Source organism: Carassius auratus, chromosome 19 (assembly GCF_003368295.1).
Source record: "Carassius auratus strain Wakin chromosome 19, ASM336829v1, whole genome shotgun sequence".
Classification (NCBI taxonomy): Eukaryota; Metazoa; Chordata; class Actinopteri; order Cypriniformes; family Cyprinidae; genus Carassius; species Carassius auratus.
In genome coordinates this window covers 25335691-25359071 of record NC_039261.1, presented here as the reverse complement: position 1 = coordinate 25359071, position 23381 = coordinate 25335691, and the positions used below count along the sequence as shown (strand labels likewise).

Here is a 23381-nt window from a genome sequence, read left to right as displayed (position 1 = left end):
TTGCGATTATCAGACAAACCAAAACATACCTAAGCAACGGGTTTTGATGAATTGTAAGGTGGATGAAGCTCTTCAATTTACAATGAAATAAAGTAATCCTTTTTTTTTTTTTAGCAAACCCAGGTCTCTATAAGCTGCACCAGTGCATCTGACAGCTAGCACATAGACAAGACTGTTTTGGAATCTAGAAGATCTCCTGAGCTGCTACTGAGGCCCACGCACCATTATGTACAAAACCCACTCTCCGTTTCTCAGCCCTCAGTCACCATCCCTCTCTTGCTCTCCCTCTCCCAACCCTCCCTAACTTGCTCTCCTACACCTCATTCAATACTGTAATTGTGTTAGTTAGGATGAGCCTTACCTTGTTCTATTTTTTCTATTCTCTTTCGGTCAATTGGCAGAGAAAGACAATACAAAATAAGTTGCATGTAGGTATTTATGTGGATGAAAAACCTTGTGTAAATTAATTAAATCTGTCCCTGGATTGAACATGATCCAGATACTCTGGGCAGTAAGACCTGAGCACCTAAGTCAACATCTGGCAGAAAACAAATCACTCTTAATTTGGAAATGGAAACATGGCGAAGTACATACACAACTGAATATTGTCCACATTTACTCATTGATGGGCAGAGTTCACCTGTGTTTTGCTGTGTTTTGACTCCCTGTGGTCTTAAAGTTATACTGAAGGCTCTTTGTGTGCATGATGCCAAGTAGTTACAAAACACATAACCAAGCCTGAACATCTGTGGCAACCCTGCACTTATTAGGGTTTCCCTTCTTTACTTTGCTTGGCATGGTCGGTGGAGAGAAGTGGTTAGGTGTTAGAACTACAAAGTCATCATTTCCTGGATGCCCCAGGAAGTCTCCAGAAATTCAAAAGGCCTGTTAGGATTTCACCAATAGTTCAATCTAATTTTATTTTGTTTGTAACCTTAGTAAGTCAGTAATCAACAGACAAACTTCCTTACATGTTTCTAGAGAATGTAGAAAGAGGATGTGAGGACATCCTTGAGCTCTGAGCTAATTAACTGCCTTTAACGGATTCAGGATTAACGTGGAGATGACTTCTGACATCACTGCCTGCTGTATTTTTAAAAGTGGTTTAAACCAGTTGCATTATGATGTAACCTGTCCCAACATGACCAGTAAGAAAAATAGGGCCAGAGTAAACTGAACATACAACGCATACATTGACGCATACATTGCTTTGATTTCCGCGAAGCAGAAAACATGGACGGAATCTCAAAATCCAGTCATGATAATGAACCTTACATTTTAATATGGACAGTCACGGAATTTGTCAAAGTTAACATAAATTAATCAAATCAAATCTCCATATCGACCAGTATCTGTAAATGTTAAGCCGCAAAAGTTGGTTGAAATATGAATCCTGCATGTACTGCAGACATAAAGGTATTCACGTCAACCGGTCAAAATAAAAGTTCATTTTTCTATAAAGGCATTGTGCTAGAAATATTACTATTTTTTTGTAGAATGTATGTGATACTGCTACTACTGTTGAAAAAATTAATAAAACTTTTTTTTTAAAGAAATAAATCGCACAATATTTCTTCCATGTTTTAATTTTAATAGCATATAATAAAATGTGTTAAAATTGTATTAATTAAAAGACAAATTAAATTTGGGTGAAACTGGTTTACTGTTTTTTTATAATTATATTACTTGTAGAAAAACTTTAAACACAATTGTAAATAAGTATAAAAAATGGCATTTGTTTTAGTTTTTCTTTTAATTACCATATTTTTGAGTTTTGCTTTGTTACCGAAATTGGTACCGAGAACCGTGGATTTTCACTGGTATCGGTAACGAATACTGAAATTTCGCTACCGTGATAACACTATTACATTGTGTTAGGTGCTGCTTCATAGTGCCATATTCTCATATAAACAGACTGTAACAGCTTATTCACTTCAGAGTTTTCATTTTTGCTTTTACATAATCCATAACACGTTTCAATTCCAGCTTATTATGTAACATCTATGCTGTTTTTCCATGCATGCTGGTGAAACGTGACTTTTAAATATCTGCTACTACATTTTTCTTATGATCAAGCTAATGATGTACAGTGTGGCAGGTTTATTCACAGAGTGCAAGTGCAGCAGAGTTAAATGCTGTGACCAACAGAGGTCCTGGAACTTCTGGAAACCCCGCAGGACATCCAGTACACATTTGAAAGCAGCATGCTGGCAGACCAGAGAACATGGTCACAGATGCAGTCCAGTACAAGCAAATGGGTGTTTGCTTTGGGAAGCCCAATCAAGGTATGTTTGAAACAATATTCTGGAATTTGCACTGGATTCAACGCAGACAGCCTTGAAACGTGATAGCTGTAATGAACAGATCAATTCAACCGCTGCACAAAGAAACCCAGCCATTCCCCTTTAAACCCAAATGAGCTTGTACATCCTTGATATAAAGGAGGGGAAGAGAGAAGCTTCCTGTTGATGTTGCATTTGAAAGGAATGTTGTTTTATATGATGAACCTACCTTTGTGCACAACTTTGGGGTCTTTGAGCTCCTTCTGTGCCTCCTCTATTTTATCTGAAAAATACAGAGAGTTTTATTTTAGCCAAATCCAATATTGAATAATAATGGCTCAATGATGTGGCATTTCAAAATTCAGCTTTTAAAACCGAACATTAAAGTGTGTCAAATATGGAAGAAGAAATGTATCTCTTTATATATACAGTACACAGTATCATCAATACTAGAAATATTGTATAATAATATAATATAATTACAGACAGTAATGGCCATAAAAAGACACTTGACCTTTCTTCCCTATATTTCACATGTACAGCAGACATTTCAAATTTCTTATCATCTGCTCTGTATGTGTGGGAGGGATATGCATACTAAGAATATACCCAATATTAGAATGCAATTACTGATTATTATATAAGAGCAGCCAGGAGTGTGTGTGTGTGTGTGTGTGTGTGTGTTTGTATCTACTGTATGCATGTACATGTGCTCTAAGATGTGGGGAATGAGAAGCAATCATCTTCTTTCAATACCTTAAGTCACACACTCATACACACCCACCCACTGCATACCCAAATACAAAAAAAGCATTGAAAAGCAGAAGAGATTGGTGTGGTGTGTTTCAACCACAAAACCCTATTACAATGCATGAGCAAACTCTAGTCTGCTTTGAAAACAACGCCTCACTGTGAAGCAAGAACCAAAGCAGTTTCGGAAAATATCCTCACTTGCTGTTTGGAAAAATACCGTGGCCACTAAGAGACTCCCGGACACTGTAATGGGAAAGACTCTCTTCACTGCAAGCAAAACAGGGTGGAGTGGTAAGGGGGTGCCCAGTGACCGAGGTCACGGCATTTTTTGTCACGATGAGTGGCCTAAAGGCACACCCTTGATTAACCCTCCTACCCCTCTCTTTCTTTCTCAGCAACTCAATTTGTTATAAAACCCAATGTATTTATATACATAACCCAATCGTAGCAAATCTTTCCCTTCAACTAATATCCAGCATCACTCACCACACAAACCCTGGTGAAAACAAATTGACTTTTGTCCATGTAATGCACAACAGTTAACTGTTACTGTATGAAAACATGCAAAAAAACCTCTAAATTTCCAAGGTCATCACGATTGGTGTGTCCGTGAGAGCCTGAACTTCCTCCATATCTCCGGAGGTCTCATCTAAACCCTGATTCCCACGCTAGTCTTTTCTATCGCATCGCATCAATCCTTGCTTGTTTGCTTACTACTTAACTACCTCAAGCATCACAACATCTAATTCATCACCAATTATAACAGCATCACATTGTGCACCATCATTTGGGGGATTTCTCGATGCTGAGTCACCACAGCTGTTGAAGGGCTAGAACTGCTTGGTCTAACCACACATCCAGATGTACTGGTCCTACCCTAAATCGTTTAGAGCAATCAATGGCTCATATGGATACCAGTATATGAGGGATCAGATAACAATAATACTCAATGAACCCCCAAGAGAATCTCCTCCGTTAACCCTATCCCAGAATTCCTAAATAATGTTTGTGAACTCCACCAGGGATGGAAGAACTGAAATCCTGTGAATCAGAAATAAAAATATTCCTGTTGACCCAAAAGAGAGTGGTTGAGAATGTTGCTTCCTTAAATGTGCACCAACCGAATCCATAGGGGCTTCAAACACAAGAGCGTTGTTGAGCTTCTTTGCATACAGTATCGTATAGGAAAATCATTACCAAAGATAATTACGCTTGGTTTCAACGTGATTTAACCAGGAAAACCTTCCAGTGACGAGCAATTTATCGGTTTACACTAAAAAAGCAAATGCTGCATGACACATCACAATCACAGCCAATAAGAACAGTTTGTTTAATACAAAGCAAAGTGGAGTGAGATTTTGGACCAATGAGATTCCACTGTGACTGAGGTTACTCAACACAATACCAAAATTGATACCAAGCAATGAAAATAATGTCAAACACATTGCAGTCTGATGACCTGACAGGAAAGGAACCTCATGACAAAATTAAGAGTGAAAGAAGAACTGAAACACTTCAGAAAGTTGCTAGTCATGAACCCAATGCAAAGAATCTCCTCTAGAGATTTTCCCTTCCTCTTTTCAACCCTGATAGTGTTCTCAAATCATAGCAGATCTGCAGATGTGGTGGATCTCTTGTAGTGTTTTGTGAGGAACTCCCTGGACTGTGGACCAATTGCTTCCAATCAAATGAAATGACGACCAACTACCATTGAATGGCAGTAGATGGGCAACAATTGGTCCACTTTTAGTTCTTCTTGTTCTATTCATCCATCATTCTCTCCGACACACACCTTCTTTCCTCCAGCACACAAGATTTTCCTTCCAAACCAGCAACCACACCAAATCCAAACCTCAGATTCAGTGGAACACTTAGCGAGGAGAGTTGGAAAACAGAGATGCTGCACAGGGGTGGCAAATGAGGACGATAAAACAGGCTGAAATTTCCCCTGGTTAATGCTGCCATGACAACAAGGAATTCTGAAACTGCTTTCTTCCTCGAAGGAACACCCATTGGTCATCTCGATTGGTCCGGGAGACTTCATTAGATGTTAGCGAATGCGCTAATGACATAGAAGCTAATGGAAATTTAATATGATCAGAGCTCTAGTTTTAATGGCCGTGGCAGCATGAGCAGCGTGTGGGTATAAATATCAGTACATGAGTGGGTAGCGCTTATTCACATAAACAAATTTAAAATAGGAGCTGGACTGCGTGTACCTGTCCTAAAGAGGAAGGTCATTAGAAAATAGTCTCAGCCTCAGACTGTTCATTTGCCTTCTGATGCATAATGCAACAGAAATGGCAAGACCTGTCAAAATCCACTACTGCAATACACAGTTTGAATTGAATTTAAATTAAAAACACATGTACATAAAAAAAAGAGTAATAAGATATATTTAATATTCATTTTTAAAATATATATAGGCTACAAATATGTTATAAACAGAATGCACAGGCTATTTTATATATAGATACAATTATATTTTATCTAATCTACAGTGACAAAACAGACTTACAAAACAGTTTACAACATCCTGCTCATCAGTATGAAGCATGCAAATCATCAGAGGCAGTGTTGCAGTGTAAAACTACTGTTAGTTTTCCACACCATGTGTTTTGACAACTAACAGAGTAGGTGTCAAAAGGTTAAAGTAATTTGCCTGATAGCTTAGGACTTGTTATGGCATATAGAGGTTGAACGCCTGTAAACCAGCCAGTCTTTCACACACACTCAAATACACGCTTAAAAAAAAAAAAACAGCGTACAATCTAATTCTATGGCATCTAATTTAGGGAACGGTAGATTACTAAATCAGAGTGAAATGTCCAAACATTCAACAGAGCATTCGTACTTCCATCCCAGATCTGATTAAAGCATACAGCATCTCTGGTTTTATGTCAATCTGTGGGAATCACATGTCTAAAGCATCTTATGCAACCTATATGCCTCCTGTCATGCATGCAGTAACACACCAACACATCCACAAAAACACAGAAAGAACAAAAGAACCATGCCGTTCAGGAGGAAATATCTGCAAGAATGTATAGTGAACTTAGCACTTCCTTTGCATGTCTTTTATGTTGCCTCTTGCAGGCACATGAATACTTCTTCTTTAGAAACTAATATCTGAGCATGCAAGTACTCAACACACACACTTCCTTGGAATTCACTCCAGGATTCCCTCAAATCCAGCAATCCCACGCTGTTCTGCTGGGAGAAATGGAGCCAAAAACCTCAGTTGATTTCTCAAGGATTTCCATACAAAACCACACTGGATCAGTTTTGAGATTGAAACCCCTGAATTTTGCAGTGGGACTGAAATAACATCCGCCTAGAACATTTGTGCTATTTCTCATGTCAAATTTGCACTTGAGAAAGCCTTCGGATTACATGTACAGTAACCTCGCATTTAAAAAGGGTCATATCACATTTTTAGATTTTTTTTTTTTTTTAGGAAGGAGATATTACTTTGATCGAAAGTGACAGTAAGCAAATCTTTGACAGTAATCTATTCTTCATATTAAGCAGCACAATTGTTTTCAACATTGATGGTAATAAAAAAAAAAAAAAAAACTCCCATCAGCATATTAGTTTGATTTCTGAAGGATCATGCGACAGTGAAGACTGGAATAGTAGTTGCTGAAAATACATTACATTTTAAAATAGAAAACAGGGATTTTAAATAGCAATAATATTTCATTATAATACTGTTTTTACTTTATTTTGATACAAATAAATGTATCTGTGCTGTGTAAAAGTCTTCTTTCGAAGGCATTAAAAAAGTCTTACTGACCACAAACTGTTAAACAGTGATATATAAATGTTAGACTATTTTTTTTCATTAAAGTTCTCACATTTTTGTGTATTATTTTAACATTACTGGATCGGCCAAGTTGATGTTCAATCAATTTTGGACTGTTTTGTATTCTTAAAGTTTTAATTTCAGATCAAATTCTGATATTTAAAAAAAAAAAAAAAAAAATTAAGAAAATTTGATTTCTTAAAATTTGACCCTGTTAAATCACGACCTGAAGGTAAAACATTGCAAAGTTTAGTTTCAGCCCAATGACCAGAGAGCACAAGGAAACCTGGAAGACAATACACAACACTGTTCATACAGTGGAAAATGGTATATTTACCATCATCTGCTAGAGAAAAGACCATCTTCAAGAGTATACAGGGTTCTCAAGGTTTCCTTACAGGAAGCTCGGATGAGCCTGAAGCTACCAATCAGCACGCAGGAGACAAACAAGGGAGCTGCTTACCAGAAGCGGAGTCAGTAACCTTCCCCTCCTCATTACTGTCAGAGCCCACACACACACACCCCAACACAAACAAATACACACACACACACACATACTTCACTGCAGGACTACAGCATCTCAGACTGCATTACACAACACTCTGTCTTCATTAGCTGCATCATCACTTGCTGTCCAAACTTCCTCTTATCTTTCTCCTGAAATGAGAAATCTCTCTTTTTCTAATTCCCTGACTCCCCTGTTGAGAGTCGAGATAAGATGACATACATCAGGTTCTGCAGTGCTCCGAATGGTTTCATTTACACAAAAGCAAAGATCCTGAAAACTGGAAGTGTTCTCAATAACCCTTTTCAGGATCTGTCTTTCAGGGTGTTTCTCGTCTGAGAACAGCAGCACTTTTAGGAACATCTGGAGAGTTTGTGTTAGATGTTTCTAGAGTCAGCGGCAAAGAATGGCACATTTTTGATAAGGCGCATTACTGTGAGCCCATGGCCGCTCTTAATAATGCATAACAATAAAGAGACGGCTGGAATCACGAAGAATGAGAGCGAAGTGAAGAGAAACTTTCAAATGCAGAGCCGTACTTGAGCTTCCTACATTTTCCTCAATAAATACTTAAAAAAAATAACATTATAAATCAATAAACATTCACAAGTGGTGGAGCTGGAAAGGGCTGAATAGAAGTTGTGTTTACCACAGAAAATTTATCAGCAAAGACATTTATAATGTTACAAAAGATTCCTATTTCAAATAACTTTTTTCAACTTTTTATTCATCAAAAAAATTCTGACAAAAAAATAAATATATCACAGATTCCACAGAATTTAGCAACAATTGTTGCAACACTGATAATAATAATTGTTTCTTGAGCAGAAAACCATCATATTAAAATGATTTCTGAAGAATCATGACACTGAAGACTGGAGTATAATGATGCTGAAAATTCAGCTTCATATCACATAACAAAAAAATAAATAATAATATATAGATTATATTTAACATTTAATATATAAGTTTATTTCAGTACAATACATGGATTTCTATTATAAGTGCATTACTGTAAACACAATTTTTGCCAAATTTACAACATAACAAGGATTTTCTTTGATAATCTACATTATGTCACAGATGCTGCACAGTTTAAAATGCATTTAGCTTCCAACAGAGTTCAGAAATAAGAAGCGCTGTTTGCAATGTTTGACAGCACCTCTACAGATGCAAAATAAGATTAATCTGCTTTCCTGAGATTTAACACCACACTCCTAGATCAGGACCTCTACGTCCCACCCACACACGCATCTGTCAGTGATATCCTGTGCACTAGCATCTCTGTGTGCATCGAATCACACGTCTTCGCTTCACCCACCGAGAATGCTTACAAATCAGTACCATTTGTTGTCAGCTCTTCTCAAACACACACACACACACACACACATACACACACATGTGCGGCGAGACTGCCCCCGCAGGAAGTGGTGGGTGGATGCAGCAGTAGACGGAGCTGATAGTGAAGTCTGCGTGGGCACGCTGGTGAAAAATTGATCCAGTGCAGTACAAACATACACCTCCTAGACTACGCTTATATTTATATCCCATAATGCAAACACGCAGAGAGAGCGTGAGACGACTGAGTGCATCCTATTCATCTACATTCATCATATTCTATATATTTCTTTCTTGGTTTTGGAAACCAAGGGTGTTCTAGATGGGTTGATGGTTGTCGCAGTGTGCTATGCAGTTGCTAGGGTGTTCAGGGTAGTTGTCATGGAGTTGTTATGTGATGCTAGGTTGTTCTGAATTGTTGTCAGTGTGTTTTTATATCTAGGGTGTTCCAGGTGGTTGTCAGGGTGTTGCTATGCAGTTGGCTAGTGTGTTCGGGATTGTTAATAATTGATTAATCTCTGTTTTGTTAAAAAGAAAGTCAAGTTACTCCTGTGGTTCATGCTGAGATTTTTCACACCGACTCCCTTCATAAATTACCCTGCGTCTCTCAATGAGGTTCCCGCTGGATCCAGCTACGGGGATGATTCATCGGCTCGCTCTTGTTCTCGCAAACACACACACACACACACACACACACACACACCTCATTCACAGCTTTAATTATTCATCAATGGTTGATCTACCTGAGACTACCACTTGTTGTGTTAAATAATTAATGAACACTAATGCTAAACAGACTAACAAAGAGAATCCGCAGGGTAGATGTGTTTCCCGTCGCTGTTCACCTGCACTCGGAAGTGGGAGTCACTTTTACGCATTGCGCATCTTTACACACACACACACACACACACGCTCTAATGATTAAACTCGCTCTGTTGCTCTGTGGATTCGCTCAAGAGCGAATGAGGATAAACAAAAATGTGCTGCATGTCTCATATTGATGCTGCAATGTTCACGGCTGTTATTGCTAAAGACATCGCGCCACTGGAAACGGGAAGAATCGGCGGTCGAATATGAGCCTTTGAACAAAATAGCATGCTCCTGTTTGTACCTCCTATAAAGAGGAAATGAAACCAACCCAGTGCATTACAGTCTGACACCACAGCTCCCAGCCAGAGCAATGGATTAAAATAAAGAGTACACAAACAACAATGAACTTCGAGAAATGAAATGGGGGACACAAACAGAATTTTAAAAAACAGTATTGGCCACTCCATAATATAATCCATTTGCTGAATTCAAACATTACCAACAAGCATATCTGAAATTTAGAAAAATTAAAATGGATTGAATGAATTTCAATTATTATAGTGTACAAGTTTTCTAATTTGACTCAAAATATTTCATGATTTAACCAAAAACAAAAAAGCAACACTGACAGAGGTTCATATGTTAAAAGCCGTGCCATATGACATCAAAGTTATTAACGCAAACTTACTGAAATTACCATGTCTAGAAAGAAAATATAAGAAGAAAATATACTATAAAAATGCTGCTAATAAATTTACTTTTTTTTACATTTCAGATGGGGGAAACATTTCACAATTCACAAACAGGGAAACACAAGTGTGAACTGACTATGACACAAAGCTTCCCTAATTCAAAAATTAGCCAATTTACCTTTAAGTCAATATTTCAATGTTTTTCAAACATACATCCGCAACCAGATGTGAAAGCAACCGGTTACAAGTTTTGTTTTTTAGAATGATTTTTTCAAATGATTGACTATTTTCAGATTCCGGTGTTTATGTTTTAATTAGTTGTTATTTTGAATTACATAAATGTATTTATTATATGAATCAAAACAAATTGAATAATTAGTTGTAAAAATGACATTCACCCAAATACACACACCAAAAGTAAAACCAACTTAAGTTTAGAATTACAAAATTTTGTAACATTTACCTTTTCACCCTTTTAACAGTATTCAAGAGAAATAAGAGATCCATTAAACAAAAGGGATCCCCCCCCTCCCAAAAAGAAAATTGTTTGCAATAACAATATCAACTGAAACAGAACCCTAAATACAGAATCAGTATATTTTCAGAATTAAGAATTTAAGACTGGCAAACCTGTTTTCTTTAGGCAGAGCTGACATGTTTAAATCTGTGACACTCCTCTGAAGTGAGTTTTCATTTCCTCATTGTGTCGGGATAATAAATCGCATCCAGAGTGATCTGGAACAGAGTGCAGCAGCATTGTGTGTGTATATGTGTGTGTGTATATGTGTGTGAGGCTGTCCGTTTACAGCCGTCTGCCTGACTGACAGCAGAATAGCTGCTCCCTGTCGCCTCCCATAACATCAGTTTCTCTTATTGCACTCTGGCATTTAACAGTGGACAGCACATGCAAATACACACACACACACACACAGCCATGTGTTCATTCAGTAAAGACACGATACTCACTCAGAATCTTCTGACCAGGGTTATTATTATATAGTTAACTAAAACTAAAAGATTTTAGCTACTCAAAATAACAAACTTTAACTGAAACTAAATAAAACATAAAACCCTAAACTTATTTTATTTCAGCTGGTTTCGAAGGCAGGATTTTTCATTTTCATTTAATACATGAAAAATCTAAAAAACGAAAACTGGAACAAAAATGTATAACTATAAACGAACAACCAAATAATAATAAACATGGCAAATAAACAACCAAATTACTCAACTTTAACTAAAATGAAAAAAGAAAATTAAAACAAGAACAAAATATGATCAAAAATGTAATAGTATCACAATGAGACTAACATAACACTGCTCCTTATTGAGTTTTTGTACATTTTTATAAATATAAGAATCATAAAAACAGCCATCAATCTTCTGACAAAACTGTTATATTATTATAAGGCAGTAATAGAAAATATAATGATTAATAAATAAATGTAATTTTAATAAATCATAATTTTTACATCACAGTAAGTCAAATTTGAAAGGGAGATGAGCCAGTTTGTCACTGGGAAATTATTTTTTGCAAAAATAATATAAAATGTTTTATTTTTTTATGCAAAATACAATCTCTGAAAGTTCTGGTTGAACTATGACCTAGACGTAATTCTGGGATCAGCAACAAAAGTGTGTGTGTGTGTTCTTTCCTCTAAGAAGTCCTGCTTGCCCAGTTAAAGCAACCACACCCTTTACTCCACAAAATAGGAGGCACTTGTATAAATGTGACTGTGCACTGCAGGCATTCAACCACACACACACACACACAAGCGGAGTCACACGGTGTCCCTGTGAAGTGGACGGGGAATCCCTGTCAGGGCAGGCCGAGCCGTTCCTGACCAAACAAACAGATGATGTCATCATTAGCTGGGGCTCAGCGTGGGTGATCCTGTTCTATCCTGCCTCACACAATCCCACACAATCCCTCCTTTATGTGCAAGACTCTCTCTTGGACTTCTCTTTTACTTTCTCTTTCTCTCGGGCAGGGTTAACCCTCTAAACACTGGGCTGAACCCACTCTGGACATCACAATAAACATGATTACACAGGATAAACTTAAAGAGTGAACCTCACAAAAACAAGTCCAGGTCACATTTCAAACCAAAATCCAAAATAAAAACAATATAGTCAAAAAAAACAAATGGTCAAACATTCTATGGTTTCGATTCTATCAGGTTACAGATAGCAGTCATTTCAAAACATTTCAGCCAATTTATATATGTTGTGTATATATATTGTATTAATATATATTATATATTATAGATGTTGAAATAGAAGCTGATCTCCAAAGCTCAAACCATAAAGCAATGGATAGTTTTCCAAATCTGCAATGAAATGACATTATCACAGCATTAACTGAGGGTGCTATTGATTTCGTTTGAGGGTGCTTACACTGTAAAATGTAACTGATGATCTTTGTACAAAAATGAAGTGAATCAGTCAACTTGTCACATTTTACAATGCAGCACCCTCTAGCACCCCCTGTAGAACCGGGCCTGTACAAACAACAATGCAGAATATTAACAACTATGACTGGGACTGTCATATACATTTACACTTTTTTAAACTATTATAATAAAACACTGTGCATTTTTATAGTTTAGTTGCCGTGTTTCTGCATGTTGTCTTCTTTAGCGTGTGGCGCTAAAAACAGAAATGCAGAATTATGGCTGTCAAATGTCTGACTTTTTGTCCCCTGCCCCCAAACACATGATTCAACTATCAGTCGACTATCGGCAAGATTCAACAACTGTGATTCGACTATCTAAATCTTTAGTCAGGGACACCCCTAGTTATTTGCATGAAATTATGCATAATTATAGTAAGCATTATAATGTATAATTAGATATACTGTAAAATAAACCATTACCAAAAAAGTATTATTATTTTTGTTTTGTTTTTTATTTTATGACAATTGAGCTCATAATTCAGATGCATCTTATCATAAGGTCTCATCAGTTACAACTAACATTACCTTACAATGAGCAACACATTTGTAACAGTATCCACCAATCTTTTTTAATGTTAGTTAATAAAAATAAAAACTGTTCATTTTTAGCTAAAGTCAGCTGAGGTCCATTAAATAATGTTGTAATAAAATGTTGAACTTGAAACCACTTTGGTCCTCTTCACAAAGTCCTTCCTGACCGCTTTTCCAATATTCGGCACTGGACAGAACAGCAAAAACTCCATGACGCTTGGCAAAGGAAATTAGTGTCACTTCCAATCAGCGCTCGGTTTAGAAACAGACACAGCCTAATCCGAGATCTAAATAGTCAGGATAACAAGATTGCACTTTGTAATTTGTTTTTGGAAAAAAAGAAGAAGCTCTCAGCCCTGATTGTTCTGGAAACATTTCTGTGTGTGCATTTGTGTGAACACCCTAAAAAAATAGCTCAAAAAACAGCGTGTAGAATACTGCACAAAGAATGTTTTATTCTGTAATTTCATCAAAGTTCTAGTGATTAAAAGATCCCAGAACCCAGAAATATTTCACACATGTATTACACACACACTCAAACCTTATCAGCTCACAGTTACATAAACACATTCTTGTTTAGGCTACATATGAATAAAAGGTCAAAGTAAGTGCAAAAACAAACAATCACGTAGGAAATCCCCATATTCTTATTTTATAATATTCATATTGGGGACACTTTGGCAGGTTAGCCAAAGCCCCTCACTGGTTAGTTAAAAATAAATGGTTAAACGGTCATAGAGGGGACTGTTACAGACATGGTAAACCAACACACTTTAAAGTGTGTTCACACACTTCACACGTTTAAAGATGTACAGAGAAAAATGAGACTCTGTGGAATTATTTGCCAGTTTTAACATCTATTGAAAATCATGCATCCACTACCTTAGAAAAGTAGCAGCAAACAAACTACTGTAGCAAAGTCCTTAGAACCTAATGAGGCTAGAAATGAATGTACCTGTGCTTAAACGTACCTGTTTTACACATATTTGAAAGGAAATCACTCTCTCTCTCTCTCTCTCTCTCTCTCTCACTCCCTCAAACTGAATCCAGCTTTGCAATAAGAGTCTCTTTGCATATGAATCTGAAACTGATCTGAATGTGACAAAAGGACAGTTTGAATAATAAGAAAGAGAAAAGGCCTCACAGTGGAGGCAGAAATCTCTCTTCCATCACCGTTTCCTTTCAGAGGAGAATTGCGGAGTTCGTGTAGAATGCAGCTGTCATCGCGACTGTATCGCACCAACACAAAAGCACATTCACTCCCGCCCTTTATGCCACTGAGGTTTTTTTATCCCTACTTCCAGCGAAGCAAAGGAATCCAGCTCTCATCAAAAATTAATATTACCGTATGAAAAGAAGAAAAGGGCAATGCATTCTTTTGAATGCTGGCATGCCATTTACGGTAATTACACAACGTGTTGTAGATGGACTGTTTAACGCAGTAAAGACTGGCTTTCCTCTCTAGATTATATTTTTATTTATTTTCTGGGATTTTGCTTCTTTATACTGGCAAAAACAGCCCATGTTTGATGCCCACATAAGCACCACAGACATGCAATATTTTTCACAAAGGATAATTTCAGACTACAAAATAAAATAAATAAAAAATACCAAAATATATAAATAAATAAATAATTTTATGCAGAAATTGTTTAAAGTAATTTATGATGTTACAAAATAATTTCATTCAAAGTAAATGCTGTACTTTCGAATTTTCTATTCATTAAAGAATTGTAAGAAAAATATCAGGATTTTCATAAAAATATTGAACAGAACAAACAGCACAACTTCATAATAATAATAATAGTAATAATAATAATGTTTCTTAAGTACCAATTTAGCATATTAGAATGATTTCTGAAAGATCATGTGACATTGAAAACAGACATAGAGGCTGCTGAGAATGTATCTTTGCATCACAGAAATAAAGTATACTTTAAAATATTTTAAAATGGAAAACAGGTTTTTTTAAAGTGTAAAAATATTACAAACCAACAACAAACCAACAAATGCAGCCTTGGTGAGCACAAGACACTTTAAAAAAAAAAACATTTAAAAACTGTATATTATTTATTTTATATTAAAACATAATACTGCATAATTAACTCCATTTTGTAAGAACTTAATACAAAACAGCTTACATTATGAAAACTGTTCCAATACTAGATTGTTCTCACATGACATCATTACTTTAACAAGAACCAAAAAAAAAAAAAAAAAATCTCAAGCAGTTCTTTGATAGAATCGAGGGCAGGATTTTTCGGGCTTTATGCAAACGCATTAAATTAGCGTAACCTCTCATGTCACTCTCCACCTCCTCCCTCTCAGAACATTAATCTCTCTAGGCAGCGTCCGCCGACAACTATAGCCCACACTTGCTACCGCCTATGTGGAAGAGAATTTGTGAGTTCCCCGCTAAATGGATTTAGCCAAGTCAACAGCGCTGTAATTATGACGAGGGCTAAAACGGCAGGAAACGCCATGTGTTACGGGGCAGCCGAGGAGATTCGTATGGGTCATGTTTAGAGGGAACATGCTAATCCCTCCGAGCTCATTAAGACAGTGATGTTTAGCATTCATTCATGGAATTCTCTCACTGAATTAGTGCTGCTGGGTAACCTGGATTATATATGTTACGAAATTCCAAAGTGTCACTGTGAAAGAAAGAGAACGGAAGAAATTAAATTGGTACAATTTCCTACAATGCTTTAATTAACAATAACACTATGTAGATGCTATTAGGCCTTAATTTACTGATTGGCTAAAGAGCTGTACTTTCAACAAAATTAAAATGAATCCATTTAGCAGTTAAATCCAAATGAGGTGTTTTTGTAAACATGCATCATGTTAACCATTTTACTGGTCAAAGCAGTATAGCTAGCATCGAATTGTAGACTGGTTTTCAAACTAGATTTTTATTTCCTAAACAAATATGAGTGCAGAAAGAAAAAAGAGCTACCTGTGAACTTTTCTGTTTGCGAGAAATTTACTAGCAGTTTAAACCAGCTACATCCTTAAACCAGATGAGACCTTCTAACCAGAATAGGCTGGTTTTAGTTTTTTTTTTTTTTGCCAAGCAGGGGAATTTATTATAAAACCATAGACTGTATAAAAACATGGAATAGTGTCCGTGACGTCACCCGTAAACTCCTTAAGAGCGTTTTTGAAGCTTAAAGTGTGCAGAGCGTGCCGTCACCATCTTGGTAGTGCGTCACCGCGCGACTCTCCTGGCCGATCGAAAATAGGCAAAAAGGAGGGAGTTGGTTGCTGAAGCCACGCCCACCTAGTACGACAGCGATGATAGCAGCGGCGAAACACCTGTCACCCAAGTGACCACGCCCTTAATTATGCAGAACTTTAAGTCTTAATATGATTTAAACAGATGAGTTATGAAAAAATTCATCCCCCTCACAGTTGTCATGAAGGCCAAAATTAGCTATTTAGACCAAAATCTTTTTTTTGCACCAGGCTGTAAACATGTTTTTTTTTTTCTGCTATAAAGTTGGGCATTTTAACATGGGAAGTCTATGGGACTGACTCCATTTTGCAGCCAGCCTCAAGCGGCCAGTCGATGAATTACAGTTTTAGTCACTTCCTTATTGGCTTCACTAGTAGAGAATATAGAGTATAGAGAGAGCGGGAGGTTGCCGCTCATATAAAACCCCAAAAAAGGCAAAGCTAAAAACATCTTATGATGGTTTGCTGGTCTTAATTGGTTTACGCTGGTCTCATAATCTGACCAATCTTGTTTCAGAGTCTGACAATCTGAAAAAGGGGCCAAAACCTCTCTCAAACCAGCTGAAAGACCAGCTAAGACTAGAAAACAGCCTGAGACAGTTTAAGCTGAGAGAGAGAGAGAGAGAGAGAGAGAAATAGATAGTAAGACAAAAATGTGAAATAACTAAGATGTTAATTTATGTTCTTGAAGGAGTTTTCTTATGGAAATTGTATATTGTGAAGTATTATTATATCAAAATAACCGTTTCCTATTTGAAAATATTTTAAACATAATTCACAAGGTGATGCGAATCTAATTTTTTTAAGCAGCCGTTACTACAGTCTTCAGTGTCACATGATCTACATGATGAAATAACGAACATGTTTTAGCATGACCAGTGGTTTTTATGGCATTGCTGTGCTGTTGCTAAGATGCTCTGGTTGGTTAATGTCTCAGTGATATTCCAGATTGTGGCCTCTAGTTATTACTCAGGTTCCTCCTGTAATGTAAGTCTATTGGGGTTTTTTGGTTTTATTGTCTGCCAGATGAATAATGTACATTCATCTGCCTCGTAAAGTAACATCACACCTCTCCCCAACAAAACACAAGCATTGAGAGACATTCATGTCTGGAGCACAAATGCAGCAGAGCTACATAGCAAAGTTTATTAAAGGATGAGTAATAGTACTAGTCATGTTATGGTGTCAATAGAACAGCACACTAATCATCTGACTTCCTGCAAACATGTGTGTGTGTGTGTGTGTGTGTGTGTGAGAAAGAGAGTCTCAGGAGACAGGTGACAGGTGTTTCTCTGCCCCTCTGGGCTCTTTCTGTCTGTTTGGGAATAACTGAGAGTCCCTCCGGCTGGTTCATCTGAAGTTTACACTTCCTGTCTTCATACAGACTGACTCAGAATGCCATAAAAAATCCCAAGCCTTCGATACCTTCATACCTGGCCTTGGATCTGTATCCTGTAGTGCTCACCTGATAAAAACACACCAACATCTGTTCTCTTCAGTCACAATCATTTGGATTCTGAAGTATGAACATGTTTTGTGTGGCTGGACTGTTTTGTAAACCACATAACACACTGGCCATGTACACACAGCAGCTAAATTTGGATGTCAATTCACCCTTTTCCACAATTCAGGAATTTTTAGGAAATGACTGTTCCCTAGACACATAAAATTGATAACTTAGGAGGTTCAGTCTAATTTAAATGTGGTTGTCACTTTACAGTGTGTATACAGCAATTAGATTTTGTTCTTCTTAGGTGACACAAGGATGATTCCATAATTTCCAACATGGAATTCTGGAGAACAAAAAGATATATGACAACCTTTCCACTGAATTGAATTGCAAAATGTAAATTAGAAGTTGCAATACGTATTTTTCTTTCTTATGGTAAAATGAGATCATCTTGACACTTGCATCATCAAAGAGAAGACTACATTTTGTACAATTCAACCTGAAACCAATCTAATGCTGAAACTCTAAGGTCATAAGTAAACTAACATTTTACACACTTTACTAAACAAATCCCATTCGTACTCTTATATGACACGTGTTCATTTTAGACAGTGGTTATAGCGAACTGTCAAAACTCCTCCTTCAAATCGCAAGGGAATGTGGATAATATATTCACCAGTGCATATTTTTTTTTAAATCCACTGAAAACATTGCACTAATCCTAGTCTACACAGGACCTATTTGAATTAGGATGCAGCCAATACACAAAATCTGTGGCACCAGATTACGGGAAATATTGTGAGAATAAGATTTGATTTCTGTTGGCTCTTTTGAAGCAGCATGTGTGTGAGCGTGTGTATGTCAGGCTGCCCGGTGCTTCAGAGTCAGCCAAAGCAACATGACGAGTTACAGACCATCAGAACAGTGTGTGTGTGTTTGTGAGTTGTTTTCTGTGTTTTCCCACTCCGATTAGAGCCTGGCTGGAGGCAGCATTATGTAATCTAACACAGTGAGACGAGCAAAGCGGAGAATCTACAAATAACAATTATCCATTTCTCCCTTCATCTTTACATTTTAAGCCATACACCTTAATTTCATCAAATTTTTTTCTCCTCTATTCCCCCACACCTCCTTTTTCACCTTTTTTTATGTAATAACAAATATATACACACACACACACACACACACACATCTTTACCGTTGAGCCCTGCTTAAACAAACATTACTTTGCTAACTTGATTCATGCTTAGAGCTCCCTGTCTTTCTCTCTGTCTGATTCATCCATATGATGAAGGTCTCACATCAAATGACAATTTCAAACTCCCAGTCCATAAACAAACTCTCTTCCTCCAACAAACACACGTGGTTGCATGAAACATCCTGTGACTCTGTTAACAGTACTCTTGGTAATGCTAATGGGGGTCATTTGTCTTTCTGGTGTTAATGTAAACCAGAACTCTCGAGCCAGGTCTGTACTGTGTGTTTATAGCACTGCGCCCATCTCTGACTGAGTTACGTAACTGCTGTGGGCTCATCCATTCTGGGCTGATCCTCTCCACCCAACCCATCAGTCACTCAGTCCTCGGGGTGGAGGAGGGGAAATATCCCCCGTGACCCCACCGAACCTCAATCACGACTCCCAAATGTTAGCAGGAATCTCTGGTAGCAAAATAGTCACACAGGGAAAAAAAAAAAATTGAAGAAGAGCATGTATAATTTTGTTCTGGCAATGGTCAGTGATAAAGTAGGCCGCCTTATTAATAGTATTAACCCTAGGACCAGACAGAGAGTTTCATGACCTTGCTGCACTAATCAACCATAAGATTACCTAGGGTAATCTGACATGCACAAGAAAAAAATTTGAGTATCAATACAAAAATGCAAATTTAAGTTGACCTATCAAACAACAAATAAATTAACAGAAAAACTGCAAGGCTGACCAAATGTACAACATGCTCATAAAATAAAAATATTAAGCTTACCAATCATGCAACCCTCCAAAATCTCAAGCGTTAGACTGGCCAATCATTCTGCAGTTTATAAAAAATGGATGAACACAAATCTGGCCAGTTTCACACTTTCACACGTACAACTGTAAAGCTGACTAGTTTTTAAAAAACATTAACTGGCCTATTCCTGCAACAGTTAAAAAGGGCAACAATCAGACGATACAAACACCATGCTAAATAAATTAATAAATACATACATACAAAAAAAACATTAAAAAATTATAATAATTCATAACTAACCAATAATGCAACACTCCAAAAAAGCTGGCAAAACTTGCAGCAGTTATTTAAAAACAAACAAACAATAACATCTAGCAGAATAATCTTTCCATTTGCACACTTTCAACATTACAACCACAAAACTGAACAAAATATTATTGAAAAAAATATATATAATAAACTCAATAATAAAATAATAATAATCAAACTGTCCAAATCATTCAACCATTCTTTTAAAAATGTAACAATTAGAAATAATTTAGCAACAATTAGAAAATAGTATACCATTTTTAAACTGACCTATTAAGCTAAATTTTAAACAAACAAAAAATGTATACAAATTCAAAGCTGCAATTTCCCAAAGCATATATATATATATATATATATATATATATATATATATATATATATATATACATATACATATATATATATATATATATATATATATATATATATATATATATATATATATATATATATATAATGCAAACATCAACCAGGCAGTCGTGCAACACCAATCTGACCAATCATACAAGACATAAACAGTCAATCATACAATATTTAAAACAGAACTAGTCAACAAGACTATAAAAAGAAGAAGTCAGCATACATATGATTGCACACCTCCACATCGAGTACCTGAGCATGCAGTGCTGATATACGGCAGGGCTGCTTCAGTATTTTGTCTCCCAGTGAAAGTGTGTCTGTATCAGGACAAGCTGGATTTCCCTGATTCGCAGAGGAACGCCGCTGGGGAACGCCTGGACCTCCCCTCAGAGTGTGTCCTCTCTCTCAAACACACACACACACACACCGCATAACCACCTCCGACCACAACACAGCGGACAGACCTCGCCTAGAAACTCTCTCTTTCTGTTTCTTTCGCTTTCGTCTGAAAAGCCGGCTGGGTATTGATAGCTCACTCACTCACTCACTCTATAGCTACCGTTTACCAACCCTCCCTTGTTCCCTCCTTCCCTGTATCTGTGTCTCCTCCTCCTGAACTCTTTTTTTTTTGCCAGCTACTTTTTTCAGTGTTTTTAATCCCTGCGCTAAATCAGGGAAAGCCCTGACTACCACCACACTGACTTCCTCTCTCAGCGAATGAAAAAGAGAGGGAGAGACACAAAGCAGGACGGAAGGTCTATAAGAATCTGGCTGCCTGATTCCTTCGGCTGAACGCTTCGAGCCACGCACACAGCGGTGGAAGCCGAGAGTTTGTCAGCATCAGATTAGCTTCTAACCCACTTGCAGAGAGTCGCCGCCCACGTTACCGCCACACACTCCTATTAATACACGACTCGGGCCCACACACTCCACACAGCATGGCCGCCCACTCAAAAACAACAACAAAAAAAACATAAACGTGCTTAGAAACATGCACAGATGCACACACAAAAACATCTGAATCTACCAGGCCAGTTACAGCAATTAAGCCAGTATTCTGAGATTTACAGTCAACTACATTTTTATACTACCAACAGTCATTCAAAATTTGGATATTATTTGGAGGCTGATTACCCAGTTGTCATTTGATGCCGGTAATCAATACAATGATCGACTGTGTCAATATTATCAACAAATATTTTGAAATGTACATAAACATTCATATAATAGTATAACGTCTTTAGATTGTCAAAAATGGAGAATTACCAAAACGTCAGGTGGTTTTCTGAGAACTGTATCAAGATTTATGCTACATTACAATATTAAAATGTCAATATTTTGAGACATTGGTAAAGAACACATTAAATCAGTTGATATTTCAAAGTGGACAACAAAACGTAGATATATTATTAGGGCTGGTTATTCCATTGTCAACTGATGTCAATAAATCACAACAGATTAAGGTTACACTACAATATTGAGTTGCAACTTGCAATATTAAAATGTTACAGGCTTTTAACCAATCAATCAAACAATATTCTCGGATAACTCAACAGATAACTAATAATTTAAATGATCAATGGCCTTTAAACAACTAACAATATACAAAATAAATGTTCATATTTAAATAATGTACATTTTTGATGATCAATTTCCACCAATAACCAAATGAAAATCTGGAATTTATATAAACATTTTTGGTATATTATGATAACAAATATAGTAACAGGCTGTTAAACCACTAAATGAACAATATTTTGAGATTACTAACAAACTGGCCAATTATTTGTTATCCAGCCAAAACCAGTAACCACAAAACACTGAGATATACATTCAGATTTACAGTACATATTTTTTTATGTTTAGCATAAGCCGTTTGATGAACAATTTTCCAATTACCAATCATATTTATATAACATTATCTTTTAGATCATGAACCAATAACCACATAATTAGGCTGTACAGAGATGTTACATCGAAACATTTTAAGATTATCACCATAAACTGATACTGATACTTACCAATTTCATTCAAATCTGTTGAGATCTACATTGTAATATAATCATACTGACTTTGCCCATTAACAGAAGTGCTAATTTCTTTGTCTTTCAAAATCTACAGACAGCCTCAATGACAACGCTAATTAATTTTTGTATATATATTTTATAAAATAAGCATAAGGGCACTGTGTACATCTCACTTCCTAAGATCACATGGCATGTGAGTTATATATCAGTGTTGGGCAATGAGAAACTCATATTGTAAACCACATTTAGGGATCACAACACACAAATGACTATTTACAGGCTATGTAAAATGACTAAAAGTGCTAAAAAACAAACTAAAAAAAAACATGGCCAGTAATAATCATGACATGTTTCTGTCATCTGCTGTGGTAAACTACACCCACACACACATATAGAAATAGAGGACCACGGTCCCACAGCTGTGTACTAGATACTAACACACTGGAAAGCTTGCAAACACACACAAGCTCATGCATACCTACACAGCTGTCTGTGAATCTCTGGTTAAAACCTGCTAGAGCTGCGTGTTATGGGTGGATGAGCTCTGTTCTCACACTCATACAGACACACACATGGACACAGAGTTAGTCATCGTACACCTAGACTTACACACACAGGCGCAGTTAGTCAGAGCCCAGCGGTTCTCACGCTCAAAGCACACAAAAATCACACACACTTTCACAACCTATATCCTATAAACAAGCCCTCACACATTCACAAACAGACTCATACTTTAAATGCTAAAAATCCTAAAATACTAACTACAAGCTAGAAATAAAAACAAAGACTAGGCTGTGAATAACATCCTACCACACAGCTTGGCTGGTTTTTGTAGAATGCATTATGCAAATCACTGAACCCACAATGCAACGCACTAG

General features: G+C 36.8%; 1 protein-coding gene across 3 annotated transcripts in view; it reads right to left on the bottom strand.

Annotated features, from left to right (window-relative positions):
- The window catches only part of LOC113119940 (zinc finger protein 40-like), a 54322-nt gene that overhangs the window by 11170 nt on the left and 19771 nt on the right, over positions 1-23381 (bottom strand). For all 3 annotated transcript variants that reach the window (XM_026289693.1, XM_026289692.1, XM_026289691.1), the window contains exon 3: positions 2512-2565. In XM_026289693.1, coding sequence (XP_026145478.1) covers positions 2512-2565 — 54 coding nt within the window. The remainder of the gene's footprint in view (positions 1-2511; positions 2566-23381) is intronic.